Source organism: Macrotis lagotis, chromosome 5 (assembly GCF_037893015.1).
Source record: "Macrotis lagotis isolate mMagLag1 chromosome 5, bilby.v1.9.chrom.fasta, whole genome shotgun sequence".
Taxonomy (NCBI): domain Eukaryota; kingdom Metazoa; phylum Chordata; class Mammalia; order Peramelemorphia; family Peramelidae; genus Macrotis; species Macrotis lagotis.
In genome coordinates, this window is record NC_133662.1 from 8,606,027 (window position 1) to 8,625,476 (window position 19,450).

General features: G+C 45.4%; 4 protein-coding genes across 10 annotated transcripts; 3 read left to right on the top strand and 1 right to left on the bottom strand.

Moving 5' to 3' along the window:
• The first annotated feature begins 1,542 nt into the window (after positions 1-1,542).
• Positions 1,543-7,589, top strand: CLIC1 (chloride intracellular channel 1). The gene is made up of 6 exons (XM_074236705.1): positions 1,543-1,832; positions 4,456-4,565; positions 4,850-4,975; positions 5,134-5,240; positions 5,720-5,901; positions 7,294-7,589. Exons 1-6 carry the CDS (start codon positions 1,794-1,796, stop codon positions 7,453-7,455), a joined length of 726 nt encoding a protein of 241 aa, XP_074092806.1. The 5' UTR covers positions 1,543-1,793; the 3' UTR covers positions 7,456-7,589.
• MPIG6B (megakaryocyte and platelet inhibitory receptor G6b) lies at positions 6,948-13,653 on the bottom strand. Of its 3 annotated transcripts, none has more exons than XR_012478503.1 (6): positions 13,274-13,569; positions 12,717-13,076; positions 12,373-12,463; positions 11,762-11,960; positions 11,286-11,670; positions 6,948-9,977 (listed from the first exon to the last, which is right to left on the bottom strand). XR_012478503.1 is itself a non-coding variant. In XM_074236704.1 (6 exons), the coding sequence occupies exons 2-6, from the start codon at positions 13,329-13,331 to the stop codon at positions 11,566-11,568; spliced, it is 813 nt and encodes a 270-aa protein (XP_074092805.1). In that variant the 5' UTR covers positions 13,332-13,341; positions 13,606-13,653; the 3' UTR covers positions 6,948-11,565. The 3 variants fall into 3 exon arrangements, 1 of the variants encoding a protein (XP_074092805.1); XR_012478502.1 differs by having other exon boundaries at positions 6,948-10,654; XM_074236704.1 differs by adding an exon at positions 13,606-13,653 and having other exon boundaries at positions 6,948-11,670; positions 13,274-13,341.
• DDAH2 (DDAH family member 2, ADMA-independent) lies at positions 8,020-11,298 on the top strand. Of its 4 annotated transcripts, none has more exons than XM_074236700.1 (7): positions 8,020-8,261; positions 9,119-9,473; positions 9,599-9,698; positions 9,814-9,887; positions 10,122-10,241; positions 10,485-10,634; positions 10,991-11,298. In XM_074236700.1, exons 2-7 carry the CDS (start codon positions 9,174-9,176, stop codon positions 11,105-11,107), a joined length of 861 nt encoding a protein of 286 aa, XP_074092801.1. In that variant the 5' UTR covers positions 8,020-8,261; positions 9,119-9,173; the 3' UTR covers positions 11,108-11,298. The 4 variants fall into 4 exon arrangements, with proteins under 4 accessions (XP_074092801.1, XP_074092804.1, XP_074092803.1 ...); XM_074236703.1 differs by having other exon boundaries at positions 9,122-9,473; XM_074236702.1 differs by lacking the exon at positions 8,020-8,261 and adding an exon at positions 8,325-8,453.
• On the top strand, positions 12,987-19,072 carry LY6G6C (lymphocyte antigen 6 family member G6C). Of its 2 annotated transcripts, XM_074236707.1 has the most exons (4): positions 12,987-13,091; positions 14,031-14,139; positions 15,664-15,774; positions 16,057-19,072. In XM_074236707.1, the coding sequence occupies exons 2-4, from the start codon at positions 14,088-14,090 to the stop codon at positions 16,260-16,262; spliced, it is 369 nt and encodes a 122-aa protein (XP_074092808.1). In that variant the 5' UTR covers positions 12,987-13,091; positions 14,031-14,087; the 3' UTR covers positions 16,263-19,072. The 2 variants fall into 2 exon arrangements, with proteins under 2 accessions (XP_074092808.1, XP_074092807.1); XM_074236706.1 differs by lacking the exon at positions 12,987-13,091 and having other exon boundaries at positions 13,818-14,139.
• The last annotated feature ends 378 nt before the right edge of the window (positions 19,073-19,450 follow it).

A 19,450-nucleotide genomic window follows, 5' to 3' on the forward strand; every position in this document is an offset into this window, starting at 1 on the left:
AATCTGTTTTAGCATAGAATAGGTCCCCATTCCTTTGCCACTCCTTCTCTTCCCCTCACAGGGATCATCAATTTGAGGTCAACTATTTAAGTGTGAAGAATTACTGATTCCACTTTCTTCATGGAAAAGAAGTGCAAACTTTGGGAATCATTCATAAACAACCTAAAACACACTCTAAGATAGTGTGGTTATTCCCTGTGCCTCTAGTTTAGAACATTCCAACCCAGGATGCATTCTTTCTCTGGTTGGTAGAAGGATGCTATTGCTCTCCAGGCATGGGGAGAAAAGGGGAGAGACATCTTTCAACCAGAGAGGAAGCCACCAACTGTTAGTGTCTTTCATACTACATCCTCATTTCTCCTTTTCTCTGAGGTCTCCTTTGCTACTTCTCCTGACCCCTTCTCTTCCTCCCTGCAGTGAACCTCTCTACTTCAAAAGTAGAGATTAATGAAGGAAAATGGGAAAGTGGAAGGAAAGAAGAGAGGTCCAAGCTATGGAATCCAGGGATGGTAGTAAAGAAGACAGGTTCTGAGGAAATACTATGTAATAATAGATTTTAGGAGGATAGAAACTTAATCATCACCCTTCCAGCACTATACCCAAGTACTGAATTAGTGTAGGTTAATGGAAAGAAGTCTTTCTGCATTTCTTCACTGTTAACTTTTCTCACCTTTTATGATTTTTTTTTTTGCTTTGACCCAGTGTGGGACCAGTAAAGCATATCTCAAGATTCAGATATATTTTAAAACATGGGGCGCAGCTAGGTGACACAAGGGATAGAGCACTGGCCCTGGAGTCAGAAGGACCTGAATTGAAAACCAGCTTCAGACACTTAATATTGGCCTAGCTGTGTGACCTTAGGCAAGTCACTTAACCCCAGTGTCTTAAATAAATAACATTTAAAAAACTTGAACAATTATATAACTCACCCACTCCAAAACCCTTTCTCCCTGGGCCACCAGTCAACACTAAGGATCAGTGGTTGAGTAGCCCAGGAGAGGGGGAAGGAGGATGAGAATTCTGAGATCTTCCCTCTTGGATGAAGCCCCTTGGCACAACTGCCTGATCCTCTCCACACATGCAACTGGTTGTTTTTTTTTTAATCACACTTAGTAAATTTTGATCTTTGTTCCAGTCTACTCCTATCCTGTATCTTATTCTAACTTTGACCCAGACTACAATTTCAGCCACCTAGTGCTGAGAAAGGTGTAGTAGGGATGTAGTGGAAAGAAATTCCCCTCTCCCTTCCTAAAACATCCTTACCCTGGTTCTCCAAGATTCTCTATTCAAGGTGTCAGGTTACATTTAGTGAGTAGTGGAAAAACAGGGCTTTCCCCTCTTTTCAACAATCGGGAAAATGAGACAAGAAGGAAAGGGATCTAGGGTTCCGTCAGAGGAGTGAAGGGGAGCCAAGTGTCTAGTGTCCTTTCCCCTTCCCCTTTCTGGGAGCTAGATTCCCCTCCCTCCCCATTTCCAGAGTCCTCCCCTCTTCTCCTGGGCGGGGTCGATTGGCGAGTCATCAGCTCTTAGCTCTAGCCTGGGCGGGGGAAAGGTAGAGGAGGAGCTGGGATGAATGGGGGTTGGGGAAAGATCTGGATCTAGTTGGGGTGTTTAAGTGTTTCTCTGTTTGTATGTCTGTGTGTGTGTATGTGTATGTGTCTTGCCTGCTGAACTGAGAGGAGTTGCTCCAAGTACATTTAGGGGGAAAACTCCCCAAACTCCCCACCTTCCCTCCAACTCCGGCCCCACCCAGTTCCCCCAGTGCTTGCTGCTTCCTGGTCCCAATCGCAGCCATGGCTGAAGAGCAGGCACAGGTCGAGTTGTTCGTCAAGGTAAGAATACTGTATCTGTCTTATTTCGCACACAAATCAAGGAATTCAACTTTGTCCTTTCCCATTCTCTTCTATTCCTCCCCAGATCCTTTTACTCTCTTTTCTTCCAAACCCTTTCATGGCTTGACTACAGGCAGGGAGCCTCAGGGGCTAGTTTTTTTCCTGAAGGGTGGGGTGAAGAAATGGAAAATGGTACCAGGTCCCTCTGACTCATCAGCTACAAAAAAAGTTTATAAAAGTAGAGATTTTCAATTGTGTGAAAAAGGGAAAGCATGAGAGTGAAGGAGATTTGGGAAAACTTGGACGATGGGAGGTTCAGAACAAATCTGGACTCCATGTTAATTGAGGTGGCTGGGGACTGTGGGGGAAAGAGAACTTTCAGCAGTGTGAGGAGGAATTCCTCCCCTGCCCCCATATTCCACAAAGGTTAGAGGTTAGAAAACGTATGAGGGGTTGTGGGTATGGGAGTGGGTGGTGGGTGGTGGGTGGTGGGTGGTGGGAGTGCTGAAGGCACTTTAGGTGGATAAAAAGATGTAAGGAAAAAAGTGGTGGCAAAAAAAATAGGGGCTCTAGGCTTGGAAAGTTTTGGAGAAAAGGAGAATCAGACTGATGGGAAAAGAGGGATTATAAGAGATGGAAAGGGAAGGAAAGGACCCAGGAGAAATGGAAAGAAGGAATGGGTAACCCGCTGAGAGATGACAGCAATTATGGGAACTGAAGAGTGAAAGGAAAGGGGTGATAAGTTTGTTGAAGGGCAGGGAATTCAGGGGAATAGTCTTGTGGAGATGGAATTGTTGAGCTATAGAATAGTAAACAGAGGGACAAATGAGGGTAATAGATGAAGAGAATATCAGAAAGGAGTTCACTTCCATTTTTTTCCTTTCCTTGTGAAGTGAGCAAGTGATTAGAAGTTCTTAGAGCTTTAGAAATCTAAGAAAACTCTCCATGACATCCAAGGTGTGGGTAATCAAGGTGAGGACTGGTCTTCGAGCTAGTTCCCTTAGTAATCTATCTCCCTCCTCTTCCCCTTCTTCCTCTGTTCTGGGTGGAATGTCACCCCTACTGCTTTTCTTTCCTTTCTATCTTGTGTCTGAGTCACTCTCTGGCCTTTCTGGCCTTCTCTTTTCTACTTCCTCTTTCCCCCCCTAGTTTCAGCCAGTTTCCTTTCCCCACCCCTTCTCTTTATTTTGCAACCTTCTGCAGGTGACCTCTTTTCTTTCCTTCTCCTTTTTACATTCCTTCTCTTTTCTCTCTCCTTCTACCATCTCTTCTCCTCTCCTCTCCTCTCCTCTCCTCTCCTCTCCTCTCCTCTCCTCTCCTCTCCTCTCCTCTCCTCTCCTCTCCTCTCCTCTCCTCTCCTCTCCTCTCCTCCCCTCTCCTCCCCTCCCCTCCCCCTTTTAGTGTTTGTGCTTTGGTTTCTCTATCTTTTCTCTAACTCATCCCCAAGTAAAGAGTGTGCTGACTTAGGTGTGGTCCTTATCTCCCTACTCTCACACCAACCTCTGGGACTATTATTTTGCCTGAAATCTAATTGAAATCACTAGGGGAATAACTAGGGCCTTAAAGGTCCCCTGACTGGGAAGATCTAGAGACTGAGGGATCCTATCTTTAAAAGAAAGAAAGTGGGTCTCAGTGAAAAAAAGGACCATACAAAAGCCTTATGCTACCCAAGGCCACGGAAACCATGCCATTTTCCCTCACCCCCAGGAAGGAAGTAGGCTCAGACCAGAGACAGAAATGAATCACCCTCAGTCAAGTGGGGGGGGGACTTTAGGGGATGGCGTCACCACTTGCCAATCAGCCAGTGCTATCTCTTTTGTTGGCTTGTCTACATCTATCTCCTGGAAGAAAAGGGAACCCTCTCCACACCCAGCTGCATAGATGGTAGTAGAAGAGTTTAGAGAGCCCTTAAACATTAGGCACCAAGTTCCAGTTCTCTTTCTCCCAGTCCCTGCTGCCTTCAGAATTAAGCACTACAAGCTTTTCCTTATAATAGTCTTTACTCTCTTCCCTTGTATATGGAACCCAGTTCTCAACCTACTAGTCCTGCTCCTGTCTCCCAATAATTCTTACTCTTACCTCCTCCAGTGCCAGCTTTTAGTTCCAAGGAACCAAGTTCTCTGAAATAGTACTCCCTCAATTTTGGTCAGTCTGGCTCCTCCAACAGAAATGGCCAAAGGGATTGCTTTGGAGAGTTTAATGTTGTTAGGGTAGGGGATTGTAGGGTCTTTGGACAGAAGACATCTGAGTTGGGGGAGAAACATGGTTAGCAAAGTCAGGAGCAGAGCTGAAACAACTACTGGACCTAAGAATGAGAAGATTTAGGTTCCTCCCAATTCCATTACTTTCTAGTTCTATATCTCCTCAGTTTCTTTATAAAATGAAAGGGTTGAATGAAGTGATCTCTGAGCTTTCTTCCAGCTATAATTTTCTATGATGTTAGGAAATGTTTGAAAATGTCACCCTGACATCTGCTTCCTTTCCTCATGACTATTAGACATTTTGAGCCTTCACTAAGGTATGTATAACTTAGAGAATTTCTATGTGCCAAGAAGAGACTTCTCAAGTATGTACCTCTTACATTGCCTGTGCCTTGTCCTGACTTTTGGGGGGTACATTTCAGGCTGGAAGTGATGGTGCCAAGATTGGGAACTGCCCCTTCTCCCAAAGACTTTTCATGGTGCTCTGGCTTAAGGGTGTCACCTTCAATGTCACCACTGTAGACACCAAGAGGTGAGCATCTGCTTTTACCCACTCCTGCCAGACTCTATTGTTTCTTTCCTTTTACTCCTTCTCTAGTTCTTTTCTCTATTCCTCCTTCTCTAAATCCCACACATGCCTCCCCCCACCTTGCTATGCTGAATTTCTCTCCTAGAGGTTACTCCCTATTTTTGCTTTACCAGTCTTGATCTCCCCACTCCTTACCTTGTTCTCTTCTCTAACTCCTTCCCCCATCCCAAGCCTCTGAAGTCCCAAGCTGCCTCTCTATTCCCTTGATGACTGGGTTCTTACTGCAGGAGAACAGATACAGTACAAAAGTTGTGTCCTGGAGGTCAGCTCCCGTTTTTACTGTATGGCAATGAAGTACACACAGACACTAACAAGATTGAAGAGTTTCTGGAAGAGGTTCTGAGTCCACCTAGGTATGTAAGGGGGACCTGGGTTGGGGAAGAGCAGAAGAAACAGGGGAATAAAAAGAAAAATAATGAAAATCTGAAATGTCTGGGATTAGAGCAGTCCCCAGGTTGTCAGGTATTACTTAGGACATCTTCATACTGTGCCATCTCTCACCTGATTTCAGGTACCCCAAGTTGGCAGCTAAGAATCCAGAATCCAACACAGCTGGTCTAGATGTCTTTGCCAAATTTTCTGGCTACATCAAGAATTCAAATCCAGCACTCAATGCAAGTAAGTCTGAAGGGTCAGAGGTTTGGGTCTTGGAAGGATTATAGGAATTAAGTAGGCAAAGACAAGGACTGGGAGGGTTAGATGCTAAGGAAGAACAGATGTAGGGAAAGAGGACAGAAGGAAAAGATTGGTAAGTTTATGAGTGACAAAAACAGTTGTTGACTAACATTCTATCCCCAATCTTATATTATAAAATCCCTCTTTCATATAGGTCCCTGTATATCTCCCCATTTTCATTAGTTGAACCTTTTGAATCTCCATGATTGTTTCTCCAGGTTTTCTTGTTCCATTAGTTCCATCCCATGTTAATAGTTCAGTCCTTAATTAGGCATTTGAACTATTAATTGACTGCTTCCTTGTCTAGGCTACTTGCTGGCCTCTTCTGATTAGCAACTCATTTTTTTCCCTAGCCTACATTCTTTTCTCTCCTAGTTGTTTGTGAGACTTTTCCTACCATTTTAATCCTAAATCTTCAACAGATTTAGAGAAGGGGTTGTTGAAAGCCCTGAAGGTTCTGGACAATTATCTGACATCACCACTTCCTGAGGAGATTGATGAAACAAGTGCAGAAGATGAGGGTATCTCCCACAGAAAGTTTCTGGATGGTGATGAACTCACACTGGCTGATTGCAATCTACTGCCTAAACTCCACATTGTACAGGTAGGTCAAAAGGGGAAGGAAGTAGCCGCAAAGATGACTTTTTTTGGATACGTCTCAGCACAATTGTTTCTGTAAAGACCACCATTCCCTAACATGATTATTTTTCAGTGTTGACATTCCAGGATAGCTGATAATGGTATATAGGACCCAGTGTCCCTTGATATTCATTTTTGGTTTCTCAATTGAGTTTGCTCCCCAGAATTTAGCCCAGAGTTTCTTAGGGTCTGTGTGACCCTGGGCAAGTTTCAATTTCAAGCCTGTTTTCTCATCTGTAAAAGGAGATAATGGCACCTACCTTACAGTGTTGTGAGGATCAAAAATGAGAAAACATGTAACTTTGTAAATCTTTATATATGTTGATACTTTGTTTTCCTTTGTAATCCTTTGTATTTTATTTTAAAATATTTTTGAAAAGGGGTCTCTGATATAAAATAGGTTAAAAACTTCTTGCTTTAAGACTATGCAATATATTCAATATTATGATTCTTACTGAGGTTGTCATATGAACTATCCTTCTGTCAAATACAGGCTATCTCTTCCTTCTGTTTTCTGACATCTAACCTTTCTTCCTATTGCAATATCAGTCTGCTCCCCCTGGTGGAAGGTGAAGAATGGCTCATTCCTTTTTGACATAACCTTGGAAAGTATTGATAGCTTTCCTTAAAGAGAAGCCCAAACTCAACTAACAAATATATTTTAAGCAAAAACTGTTTGCATGAAATAGTGAAAGGGGAGGGGGATGTTTTGCCATTAAATATTTTAAAATCAGGGGCAGCTAGGTGGTGCAGTGGATAGAGCACTGGCCCTGGAGTCAGGAGTACCTGAGTTCAAATCTGGCCTCAGACACTTATTAATTATCGAATTATGTGGCCTTGGGCAAACCACTTAACCCCATTTGCCTTGAAAAACCCTAAAAAAAAAGATATTTTAAAATCTAGTTAAAATAGAGCATCAAGAGCAAAAAAGACAATTTATAAGTACTAAAAGGATTTAGTCTTGGCAAAGTTTAGAGAATACATTACTTTTAATTAGACTGACAAAGATTTCACAGAGAGTCTTTGTTGGCAAGGCCTTAAAGATGAAGGGTAGGATTTGGTGAAGTAGAATGGGAGGGGAGCATTTTAAGTAGGATAAATAACATGAGCAAAAGTAAAGAATGAGGATAGTGACATGGGTGGAGGACATGCGCAAGGGAATAATTGAGATGGAAATTGGAATCAGGTTGCAGATTTTAAATTTCAGACCAAAGAGTTTGAAATTTATTCTTTAAGAGATGTTAAACAGTTTTAGTCAGTGACAGTGGCATAGCATACAGTGGACAACACCTCCACCATGGCCGCTTCATTAATACTGAACACCAGCTAATATATGTCTCTCTTCTTTTCCCATTAGGTTGTATGTAAGAAATATCGGGGGTTTTCTATCCCAGAGGAGTTTCGAGGAGTCCAAAGATACCTGCGTAATGCTTATGCCAGAGAAGAATTTGCCTCTACTTGTCCAGATGCTGAGGAGATAGAGCTGGCCTATGAGCTAGTAGCTAAAGCCCTGCAATAGCTATGGACAGCTTTTTTTCCTCCACTACCTCTTTTCTTTCACAAATAAGGCTGCCCAGTGCCCAATGAACACATTTCAAGATGGCCATTGAGCACAGAATTTTCAAATAAAGGACAAGGAAGGTTGGAGGGAAATGAGTGGAATTTTTTTTGAAGGAATAAAAATATTTCAATAATAAAAGTTAAAAGTTATGTTTTTATATTAGGTTTTATGAGCTTGGAAGCCTGTGTCTGGTAGGACAGATGCATTTGCGATATTGAGAAAGCTGAGGGCAGATTCCAGGAAAGACTAGGCATTATTTGGGAGATTTGGCAGGTGGTTGTTTTGAGGTGAAAACCAGAAGGACCAAAAGTTTTGTTCTTGCTGCATTTTCAGTCGCATGGTCCACAAAATAGAAGCTCGAGGAAGCCTAGGATGGGGATGATTTGTCCCGAATCTTCAAGAATGTGGGAAGAGGTGCATAGAAGCAAAAGGGAAAATCCAGAAAGGAAAGGGGTGTGGTCATAGGCTGGAGCGAAGGCAGCCCCAGATGAGTGGGTGTGGTCTAGAGGGGCGGCAGGGGCGTGGCTTCCCGGAGTCCAGCCCGTCCTCGATCAGACAATGCCCCGAAGCCGCCAGTCCGCTGCGCCCCCACCTTTCAGCTCCTCTTGAGCTTGTACTGGGACCCTCTATCCAATCCTTGGCCCCAGCCCCTCCCCAAGGCCTACAGACTCGAATTCCCCTCCCCCCCATTACTTGCACTCGGGGGGGAGGGGACCCCCCAACCCTGGTTGGAAAGGGGAAAGGGCGGGGACAGACAGCCAGCGGTGAGTGACCTGACGGAGCAGGGGCCGGGGGCGGGGGGCAAGCAGACTGCTTGGGATCTTGAAGATAGCGGGGGTTGGGGCGGCGGATGTTTGGTATCCTGAGGGGAATGAGCGGTAGAAAAGTATAACGCCTGGGACCTTCAAGTAAGCCAATTGGGGAGGCCGAAAGCCTGAATTCCCAGGCCTTGGAAGGTAGGATTCTATAGGAAAATATATTGGGGGGAGGGGGTGCAATCAAGGGAAGGAGTGTCATTGTCTAAAACTATTGCGCGCCGCCCCGTTTCTCCGCCCCCTCTAGTTTCACTCCGGACGTCTCCCAGTCCTGTGGGACTCCATCTGATTCATACTAGGTCCACTAAGCTACATGACCTGCCTTCGGGATAGATTAACTCCATGGTCTCCAATCTCTCTTTTCCTTCCTCTAATTCTCGCTTCCCCTTCAGTATATTGACATCCAATTTATCTCCTCTCCTTCCTCCCCCACCCCCGACATCCCCTTGCACAGCCCTTATTTCCCTCAGAATCCCAAGCATTTGGTCGTGGGGTCTCCCCCCACCCCCATCATCTACGAATAACGGAGGGTTAAGGGGATGGGTCCGCCTCATACTTAAGGAGTGAGCGCATCCTAGTGGTAATCAGGCGGGTAGAGACTAATGGGGAAAGGTAAAATAGGGGGAAGGGGGAAGAAGCGTTGGGGACGCGGACTGGAGCCACTGAAGAGACATTAATTTTCAGTGCAGGGTTTGTCGAATTTCAAAGTGGAATTAAGATGAGAGATGGAAAACTGGGAGGGGCTGACTGGAGACCAGGAATCTTAAACCTTCCTTGATGTCTCAACTGCTTGTCTCTCCCTTCAGCAGGTGAAGTGAAAAACGAATAAAGACAGGAAAACAGTAAGCTTGTGTAGTGGGAATGGGGACCCCGGGGGCGGGGTTGGGCCGCTGTTCCCATGCCCTGATCCGGGGTGTCCCAGAAAGTCTGGGCAAAGTGGGGGAAGGAGAGGTGGCAGTTCTCCCAACTCTGGACCTGGCGAAGGCACGACGAGAGCACGGGGTCCTGGGAGGTAAATTGAGGCAGCGCCTGGGACTTCAGCTATTGGAATTGCCTGCTGAGGAGCAACTGCCACTTGGACCCCTGCCTGGAGACATAGCGGTGGTACATGGGGATACAGCCCTCATCACTCGACCCTGGAGTCCTGCCAGGCGACCAGAAGTGAGTACAGGAGAGGGAGAGTGGACTGGGAAAGAGAAGTTGAGTTCTAGAGTTTTTAGGAGAGCAAGGTCAACTGGGTAGCAGGCCACCAGCATCTTAAAATTGAAGTTCTTTCCTGCTCCCAGGTCGATGGCATCAGAAAAGCCCTACAGGATATGGGTCTTCGGATTGTGGAGATCAAAGATGAGAATGCCACATTGGATGGGACAGATGTGCTATTTACAGGTGAGACCTGGTGGGTGGGATGGGATCTGGGAGAGGAAGGATAGATAATATGCTTGGATGCCCTGGAGAGTACAATTCTGGGAGCCGGATCTCTCTTCTGCACTTTATCTTTCAGGCCGTGAGTTTTTCGTGGGCATCTCTAAGTGGACCAACCACAGAGGAGCTGAAATTGTTGCCGACACATTCAGGGTGAGGGGGAATTGATTAGTTCCTAAGCAAAGATCTCAGGGGTCCCCACACTGGAGAACTGATGAATGATTCTTGGAGTGAGTGGAAAGACTAAGGAGAGATTAGAGAATTAGAGTTGTGAGGAGCAGTGAGCAAAATTTAGGTGAAAATTGCTGCTCTCTAGGATTCTGGGGAGGACTCCATATATTGTCCAGCCTTTCCAACACTTATTTCCACCTGTATCCATCTCCCCAGGACTTTGCTGTTTCCACCGTTCCTGTCTCAGGCAACTCTCATTTGCGTGGTCTCTGCGGAATGGGGGGGGCCCGCACTGTTGTTGCTGGCAGCAGTGAAGTGGCCCAGAAAGCTGTGAGGGTGAGAAGGGACAGGATGCAACAGGTGGGCGGGACTTAAGTGTTGGGGCAAAGCCTTTTGGATAATTGAAGGGTCTTAGGTACCCAGATAGGCCTTAGTGTTGGGGAAGAATATTAAATTACTGAAAACACCTGAGCCTAGCTTAACCCAGACCAATTGTTCCTTGGACATTGTAGGGCTGTAAAGATTTGGTAATATTGGAGACCAGATTTGAAATCCTTTCATTTTCCCTCTGCCCCCTAGACAATGGCAGCCCTGACGGATCACCCCTATGCCTCCCTGACTCTCCCAGATGATGCTGCGGCAGACTGCTTGTATCTACGACCTGGGCTCCCAGGGGCTTCCCCCTTTTTGCTGCACCGAGGGGGTGGAGACTTTCCCAATAGTCAGGAGGTGAGAAGGTTGCCTTCTATCTGAAGAAGATGGAAAGGAAAAGAAAATTACGTGGAGAGGAGGAAAGGGATAAACTGGAATAAGGCACTAAACCGCAAGGAGAGGGGGCAACTAGGTGGAAAAGTGGATAGAGCACCAGCCCTGGAGTCAGGAGGATCTGAGTTCAAATTCTACTTCAGATAATAATTGCCTAGCTGTGTGACCTTGGGCAAGTCACTTAACCCCATTGCCTTAAAAAAAACACCACAAGGAGAGGGTCAGAATTTCTGGAGTTGCTAAACAGTACAGGGTGGGAGCTTTGGGTTTGAGAAAGAGAGATGGGTGGGGTTTATTAATCCCACCTCTTTTCCTTATAGATGCTGCAGAAACTGTCTGATGTGACTCTCCTACCTGTATCCTGCTCTGAGCTAGAGAAGGCTGGGGCAGGGCTCAGCTCCCTTTGCCTGATCCTCAATACCCGCCCCCACAGCTAAGAGATTCCCAAATGTGGAAGCAGGAAAGTAGGAAGAAGAGTAGGGAGAGGATTAGCTTACTGGTAGGATAATGTGTAGAAGCAGCTAGGTTTGGGTAGGAACCAGGATTTGGAATGAAACAGCAAGGGAAAAGGGAAGCGGGAACAAATCATCTCCCAGAGAATAAAATGGAACTAACCTTTTTGGCTTCACTGTGTGTTAGTGTCTGATTAAGGGAGATGGGATTGGGTGCTGGGCTAATAATAGGAACTGGTTTTCTCCTGTCCAACATCATGAGGGTGAAGCTGCACTATGTGGTAAGGGGCTGGAGTGGCCTGGGGAGGGCTTATAATTTTGGAAAAGGGTGGAATGTCTTCAGTTGGGAGTGTCCAAGTCTAGATGGAGTCAGGATTAGCTTCTGATGACTCATGGCCAGTGAGTAAGTCTGGAGCATCACTTTGCATTAAGATGAGGTCTTCTTAAACGACTACGGCATAGATGGTGGTGCCATCTTTGGGGACAGTGGTGCTCAACCATCTAGGGTTTCTGAGGGGAGTGTGGTCCAGATCAGCATAGAGAAGGCTCTGGAGAAATGAGAAAAACCTAGTCTGGGACTACCCGACTCAGGCGATGACACTTTTCATGAACATTCCATTTAACCCCTCCAGTCCTTACCCTTTCTTCCCCTCTTTCCTGGGTCTCCTCTTTCGATAGCCTCTGGATCTCGTTCACCGATGGAGCTTTTGAGGGGGGGCACAGGGGCAGATCTGAAGGATGGGGAGAGGGGATATGCTCAGTCCCACAAAGGAGGTGGGGAGAGGAGCTATTCTCACCGTATCCTGGAATGGTTCTGACTGACCCTGAAGGGGGTAGCCTAGAGAGAGATGGAGGAGGGAAATTAGGGCCTTTGACCAACCTTTTACCCAATACATGTCCCTGCCATCTCCTTACGTTTTCCTACAAAATCGCAAAACTCAGGCTCCTGCAACTCAGCCTGTCACTCCAACCCACAGTCTTTCCGGCGCCTAACACACAATAGGCACTTAATAAATTTCTAATAATTGGTAGGTGGGAGCTCGACCGTGGGCACTACCCACCCCTCCGCCTTCCCCAGTCAATCTTCAATGGTTCTAACAGTAAAATTTTGACTCTCTGCTTTTCTCCAACGTCCCCAGAACTCAGTTCTACTCTCTATATCCCCACTCCTGATTCTAGAACTCTTCACCTTTAGAGCCTATCCCTTTCCTCTTCTTTGAGTCCCCCAACCTCTAAGTCCTGGCACTTACTGACGAAGTCTCCAAGCCATCCCTAGTCCCGCTAGACCTAAAGTCAACCCGACGCCGAGCAGAAGGTACAGGAGCAGAGGGTACGAGGATCCTGAAGAGCGGAGCAGAGTCGAAAGGAGGCGGTTAGAATTCCCCTTACAAGGAACCCTTCTTAAATTCCCAACCAATACATATCGGGACTACAGCTATCTCCATCTATTTAATCGCCCAATTCTTTGTTGTTTCTGGCCCCGTGCCTGGCGCAGGGGAAAAACAAAACCGAAATGTGTATTTTTTTTTCACCCACTGGAGGATTAATTGGTCTCCCACTAAACTGTATCGCGACCATCCTTTCCTCAACTCACCCGAGGGAGGACTGGGGGTTCGACAAGCATCCAAATCCCCAAGCACTTTGAGCAAGGTACGGCTTTCATAGTTCTGACGACCTCCGATTCCTGTGCAGAAGAAGGTCCCAGAGTCTCCTGTAGCTAGAAGCAGCTCCAGCTGCTTTATGCCATTGGGGTCCAAAGTGCGCAGGCGGCCAGCAAAGTGTGAGGTGGGGGCTGCCGTGGGTTTTCCTGGGGCGGAGGTCCAGAAGACTGGGCGGCGACCCCGAAGCAAGCCCACACAGGCAGGGAAGCTAGGAGCCCAAGCCCAGCGGGTCGCGTGGGAGACCCCAGTGCAAGAGATATTCACCCGATCTCCTGGGCGTCCCTCCAAAAGAACTGCGGAGAGTTGAAGTGAGCATGGGATTCTGATTCCCACCTTCTTCCACCAACTTTTCTTTCCTCCTAAACCTCTTTCCTCGAGAACTCAGCCATATCCCTTCCCCTCCCCTCCCCCTCTATATTCCTACGATTCAGGAGACTCCCTCCAGCTTCTCCTCCCCGAATCCCACTTTTCTTTCCCCACCCCCGCTCACCCCCCACATTCCCTCCAGTCCCTGAGAGCAGCAGCAAAAGTCCCAGGACTGGGAGCATGGTCAGGCATCTGGTGGGGACAGAAATGGGGGAGCTGAATCAGCAAGAGAGACCGGAGGGAAGTTGGTCAGAAAGAAGGAGCAATTGCTGGATTGGGGGCACAGATAAGGGGAGTGGGCGGGGATTGAATCGCCAAGGATACCAGTTCCCAAAAGGAGTTTTGAGGGTCTAATATTCTTAATTATTCCTAAGGCTTAGCCCTCTCCGCAGTCTTACCAACCCTCCCTCCGACCCTAGCTTCCCATATGGGAACCATTTGTGCAGATATCCATACCAGGACTGACTAAAACCACCAGGAGCTGGGGACAAAAGGGAGGGGGAACTGGGGCTGGACCTTATTCACTCTTCCACCTGCTAGCCGCACCCTGGTGGGTGTAGTTCCAAGCCTGTATTGCCCCAGGAACTATGATATCACAAAGGGGTTTTGATGATGTTACTACTCCCCTCTCTGTTTTTTTATTGGAAAGATAAAAGAATGGGGGGGGAGTATATCTTGAACTATGGATGACGTTTGTTCTTTAAAAGAATCCAACAATTTTGGGGGGCAGAGTGGCTTCTTCAATCCCTCAGACTTCAACTTCGTTCTCCACCCTATACTCTCTGTCCCAGTCAGATGAAACTGAGAAAGGAGGTGCTGCTCAGATTAGAAGGGAGGGGCTTTTATGGCTATAAATACTAAATATTTTCCTCCCTTCCAAGAGTTGGATCCTTGGAAATCTTCATCTGCTTCTTCTATCATCTCCAACAACCCCTATCATGAATACTTTCTTGCTCCTCAGCCTCTCAGCATTGGTCTGCTGGGCTTCAGGTGAGTTCTATGGGGTACCAGGTGTTCAGTTGGCTTTTGCCTAGGTATTGAGCTTCTTGGACCCCTGTTTTCCATGCCCCTTACCCAGCACTCTTCTCAGGATTCAAGGGATTCAGGTCCTGGACAACCTCCATCACATATTTCCCTCAGAGATTTAGATATACTTTAGTTCCCTGGTATTCTCAAGCCTCTTCCTTCCTCTAAGTTCACATTCTTCAAGGGTTAATTTCCTCAGTTTTCTGAATGCCTTGCACTCTTTGTGCTAGGGAATATTCAGGTATTTAACATTCTGCTCTCCTTTCTACACCTTTTCCCGAACCAGGAGTTTTTTCCAGAGTCAAGATGTATAATTCTCCTAGTCTTTGCTCTTCCTTGAAGCCTCTGCTACCTTTAGAAACCCCACTCCAAAGCCTGGGTTTGGAGCTATTCTATCTCCACGTTGGGAAAAAAAGGACCTTTGAGGTGGCTCTTAGCTTCTCAGTCATCTCCAAAAGAGTCCCTGGGGACTCCCTTTGGGAAGAAAAAGAACCCTTTGGTAGACATCACTATACTTACTGTGGAGGGGATACCCCAGTTAAATAATTCTTTGGGTGGGACATGGGATCCATTTCAGGTACTTTACTCAATTTGGGATCCAGGTAGATAACCTCTTCAAGGATTAGACTCCCAAGTACCCAATGTCAATGAGATCATTTGCCATCAAAAGCCTAAAATTAGCTGAGGATGAAATCTTGAGAAGAGATTTCTGGATTAATTCTTGTCCATTTTGGGAATGTTCTGTGGAACAGTTTAGGTGATTCTTTCTCTCCCATCAATTAGCTACTTCAGTTTGTAGGGTGGGAGCTCATGATGAGGAATCTGAAGCTTTGCTTTTGGCAATTTGAGAATATAGTAGTTCCCTTGAATGTCCCCAAACAATAATCATCCCCCAGACCCAATTTTTGAGTCCTTTTGTAATTTTTATTTTCCATAATTATCATCCCCAATTTTTTCTAGTTTTCATTTTATAGTTTCCCACATTTCAGTTTTTCTTCTTCCTCCAATTTCCATCCTTCCATTTTCTTCTCATGTTGATTCTTGTCTAGTTCCATCCTCCCTTATTTTCTCCTGTCATCTCTTCCCATATTGTTCACATTCACCCCTTCATTTTCCAGGTTTTTTTCTCCCAGTTCCAGTTCCATTTTCTCTGATGGAAATTTCATTTCATCTCTTCCTCACTTGGTCTCTCTCACTTTCTTTAGCAATACTACCTGTCTTGTGACTCAGTCATGAGGCAGAGGTAAAGGAGAGGGGACTGATGCTAACAAGAATGGGGTGTAGATGTTTTCAAAACTGACAGCTCCACCTCTCACTGATAGAATATTTTTCTTACATCTTTTGTAAACTTTATCTTCATTGGAACAGCCAGGAAGGGGAGTTTACTGTAGAGTTCTCCAGGTGATGATATTTGTGCCTCTTTACTTTCCCATTCCCTTTAGGAGTTTGGTTTCCTCAAACAGCCTTTCTTACTCTTTAACTTCCTAGCTGACATTCGCTGTCACTCCTGCAATAAGTTCCCTGTGCTTGGCTGTGTGGATCGGCAATCCTGTCTCCTGGATCCAGGACATCAATGTTTGACCACAAATGTCTACTTAGGTAAAAAAGGACCTTTTTTTTTGGAGGGGGGGGGAGGCGGTTAGGGAGTGGAGGTGGAATTGAATGGTAAATGACAAAAGGGAAAGGAAAAGCTGAGACTGATGCTGATACCCAACTCAGGTAGGTAACAGAAAGATATTGGAACAAGAAAGAAAGAGCAAGAGGAAGAGGAGAAGAAAAAACAGAGAGAGTGAAAGACACAACCTTGAATTAGAGAGGATGAGGAAGGTGGGGGCAGTATGAGCCCCATCTGACTGATCCTGTGATTCCTTCTCCCCCCAGGTAAGATGTGGCTTTACTCCAAACATCGGTGTGGTACGACAATGGAACCCTGTAGAGAGGGCACCAACAAGACCAATGAATTAACCTATATAACTACTTGCTGCAATAGAGACTCCTGCAACAGTTTTGCACCCCGCCCTTCTCCAGTTTTGAGCCTCAGCCTCCTCATACCTTTTGCTGGCCTTGGCTTCTGGCTTCTACACTGAAACTCTACCGAGTTTGCTTCACCCCAGATCACACCCTCACATCATTCCACTCAATTCTTAGTCCCTTACTCTATTCTCCCTACAATGTTTTCTTGTATTCTGGTGTTGTAGAAATAGCCCTGCTTTTGGAGTTAGAAATCCTGTTTCTCTATTACTTACCATCTGTGTTAGCTTGGACCTTGAACTCTCAGGGTCTCAGTTTTCTCTGTAAAAATGAGAGGGCAGGACTAAGTAATTTCTAAAGTCTTTCCCATTTTTAAATGCTATGAATTATATAATTCCATTAATAACCTTTCTCTGGACTTCTCTCACCTTCTTAACTCAATTTTTTCTCAGTCTTTTCCTATGGTTAGGGAAATGTGGTTAGTCATCATGGGTCTTAGAGATTATCATGAAACAATTCAGCCCATTTTTTTCTTCTACTATATTAGTGTCTCCTTGATCTTCCCCTATTTCCCAGAATTGCCTACAATTCCTTCACCTTCCCTCATGGTTACCCAGGTTTCTTTCCTCAACCAAGGTTTCTTCAGTCTGGTCCTGAAGTTCTTACACAATCCTTACTATTGTTTCCAGGTGGGATGTGATGGCCCTTCTTCGTAGGGTCTGATTCCCTGAACCTTGGCAATAGGTACCACTCTCTTAAAATCACTCATGCCTAGTTCTATTGGAATAAATGCATGTTTTCCAAAGAATCCTGTGCTTTATTATTCACAGATTCAGGTGTTCCCCTCCCCTAAGCATTGGCATCATCCTCATCCTCATACCTAAGACTCCTGATTCCTTGGGCACCCTAGCTGTTTATCCCTGAAGCTCCCTCAGGAAATTTCTCTGTTGGGGTGGGGAAGGGAAAAGCTGAACCAACAAGTTTTTCTGGCCTATTTGTTTCTACCTTGGCCTAGAGAATTAACACAGAGGACCTAATGTTTAAGGAACATGTTGTACACACCATATAAGGACCACACCCCTGGAGAACTTTCCATGTAGAGTCAGAAGTATGCAACCCCTCTGTCTCCTATCTCTCTTGAGTTCTAAGCACTCCTCTGAGTGCTAAGATGTATATGGAATAGGGGGAAATCGGGTGTAAAAAGATACCTGGAGAGATAGCTCTAGGAAGGATTGGTACCCCTCACTGAATCCTCAAGTGTCCACCCACATACCTCCTTTCAGGAAGGTTTTTCCTATAACATCTAGTAAGCAGTCCAGGTGCCTTTATCATCACTGAAAAGTCTCTAGCTGCTGAGATTTGATCACTTCCCCAGGGAGCCCTATTTCATATTCTTCCTTCCCTTCCCCACCCCATATCCCCAAATCACCCTTGCACACATACTGCAAATTTTTTGCTCAGTTGTGAATCGGTCATTAAAATTTAATAGATATTGGAAGTTATCCTAACCCCATTCACTCCTTGTGCCCCTAAAGCAATGTGATCACCCTCCCTATAGATCTAGAAGGATCCAAGCAAGTGTCATGGCCACCAGAATAGCCAAAGAGAGGCTAGGAACCACAGTAGTTACAGCACCATTGCAGAGTTCACCAAGGCAATAGCTACTGTGAGTGGTTTAAGACACAGAACCTCCTGTTCGCAGTGATGAGCAGCATGATAGTAATGGATCTGTGGCTGCAGGAGAGAACAAGTACTATTTGGAGTTGGAAAGTTTATTTTGGGAAGAAAGAAGATAGTGAGAAAAACTGTCTCCAGACTTTTTTTCACAAGTGGCTACAGAGTGATTTACATTTTGAATGGATGGGTTGCCTACTTGGGATGATTTCAGGAGTAGCATGAAGATCCCATATATCTCACTCCTAAATGTCTGCCTTACTTTCTATCTTATGCCTAAAATCCTCAAATTAGACTATTCATTTAGATTACAAATTTGTCTCTATTAAAATTTGACCATTCCTCCTTACATTCCCTCTCCTTTTGAAAGGAAGAAAGGAATAAGAGGTATTTGTGTGAGTGTGTGATTAGATCTTCAAGAGAAAATGAATGATCAGGAGTTAAGTTCCTTCTCCAGAGGACTAGTAACAGAAAACAGATTGCCACACTCATGGTCTTCTGGAAACTTAACCTTCTTTTCTTAGTTGAGTCTCTGCTCCAAGACTCCACAGTGCTTGCCTTCCCCACATATCCTTACAATCTCAGTGTAGTCCTGATTACTGGACCCCAAAACAGGAAAAAGATGGACTGGGAGACCAGATACCTGGATTTCTGAGAGAACAAGAGGGATGGGGAGATTGAGAAAAGTATAATAGGGGGCTGGGAGAACTAGACACTTGGGAATCCCCCTCTCACCTTGGGTCTTCCCCAACAGGGTGCACAATAGGATCCAGAGGAATTCACAGTTCATACTGTTACTTTTCCTCTAGTCTCTCTCTTCCTCCACACTCCACAAAGGAGTTGACATATCCCCCAGTTGCTAGGCTTTAAAGGCCAATTAAAAAAAGAAGCAGAGACATGCCTCACCTTACCATGTCAGGGGGACTCAGGTGGGGCCTGGTTGGGGTCTCTAATCACTGAAAGAGATCTTGGCTTCTTCTAAAGCCATTATGCCCACCCTCCACCCCCAATCCTTTCCAGATTGCCTTTTGTGTTTCAAAGGTCTTAACTGGCGGTACCATTTCCCTTCCCTAGCTTTCCATTCTTTTAGATAGGCACATAGAGCACTTCCCTAAATCTTGATGACCAATGATACCTCCTCTCTCAATCCAATAGATATTTCTGTAGGTATCTCTGTGTTTCTTGACCAGGTTTCTTAGAACTTCCATATTCTGTATCCCCTTCTTATTCCTTTTACAAACCATCTTTTTCAAATAAAGAAAATAATGATTTAACTCTTTCATAGTAGTAAAACTAGAAGAGAGTAATTATAGGATAGGAACTTAGAAGCTCCAATGAATCAAAGGGAACTGAGGCTGGGTGGGGTCATTTTCCTACCCCCCATTCCCTGATAGCCTCCCTGATAGCCCTACCCCCCAATACCCCCACACACCCTGATAGCCTTCCCAAAGTTTCCCCCATTCCTCAAACCTATCTTTAAATTAGGGGAACTTGGGCGACACCTTTAATTCAGTGTGAGAAAAAGGTATACTAATACATTGAGAAAAAAGTAATAGTAGAGAAGAGGTAGATGGAAAAAAAAGATAAAAAGAATAAAATGGGAAAGGGAAAAACACATAGGATAATGACT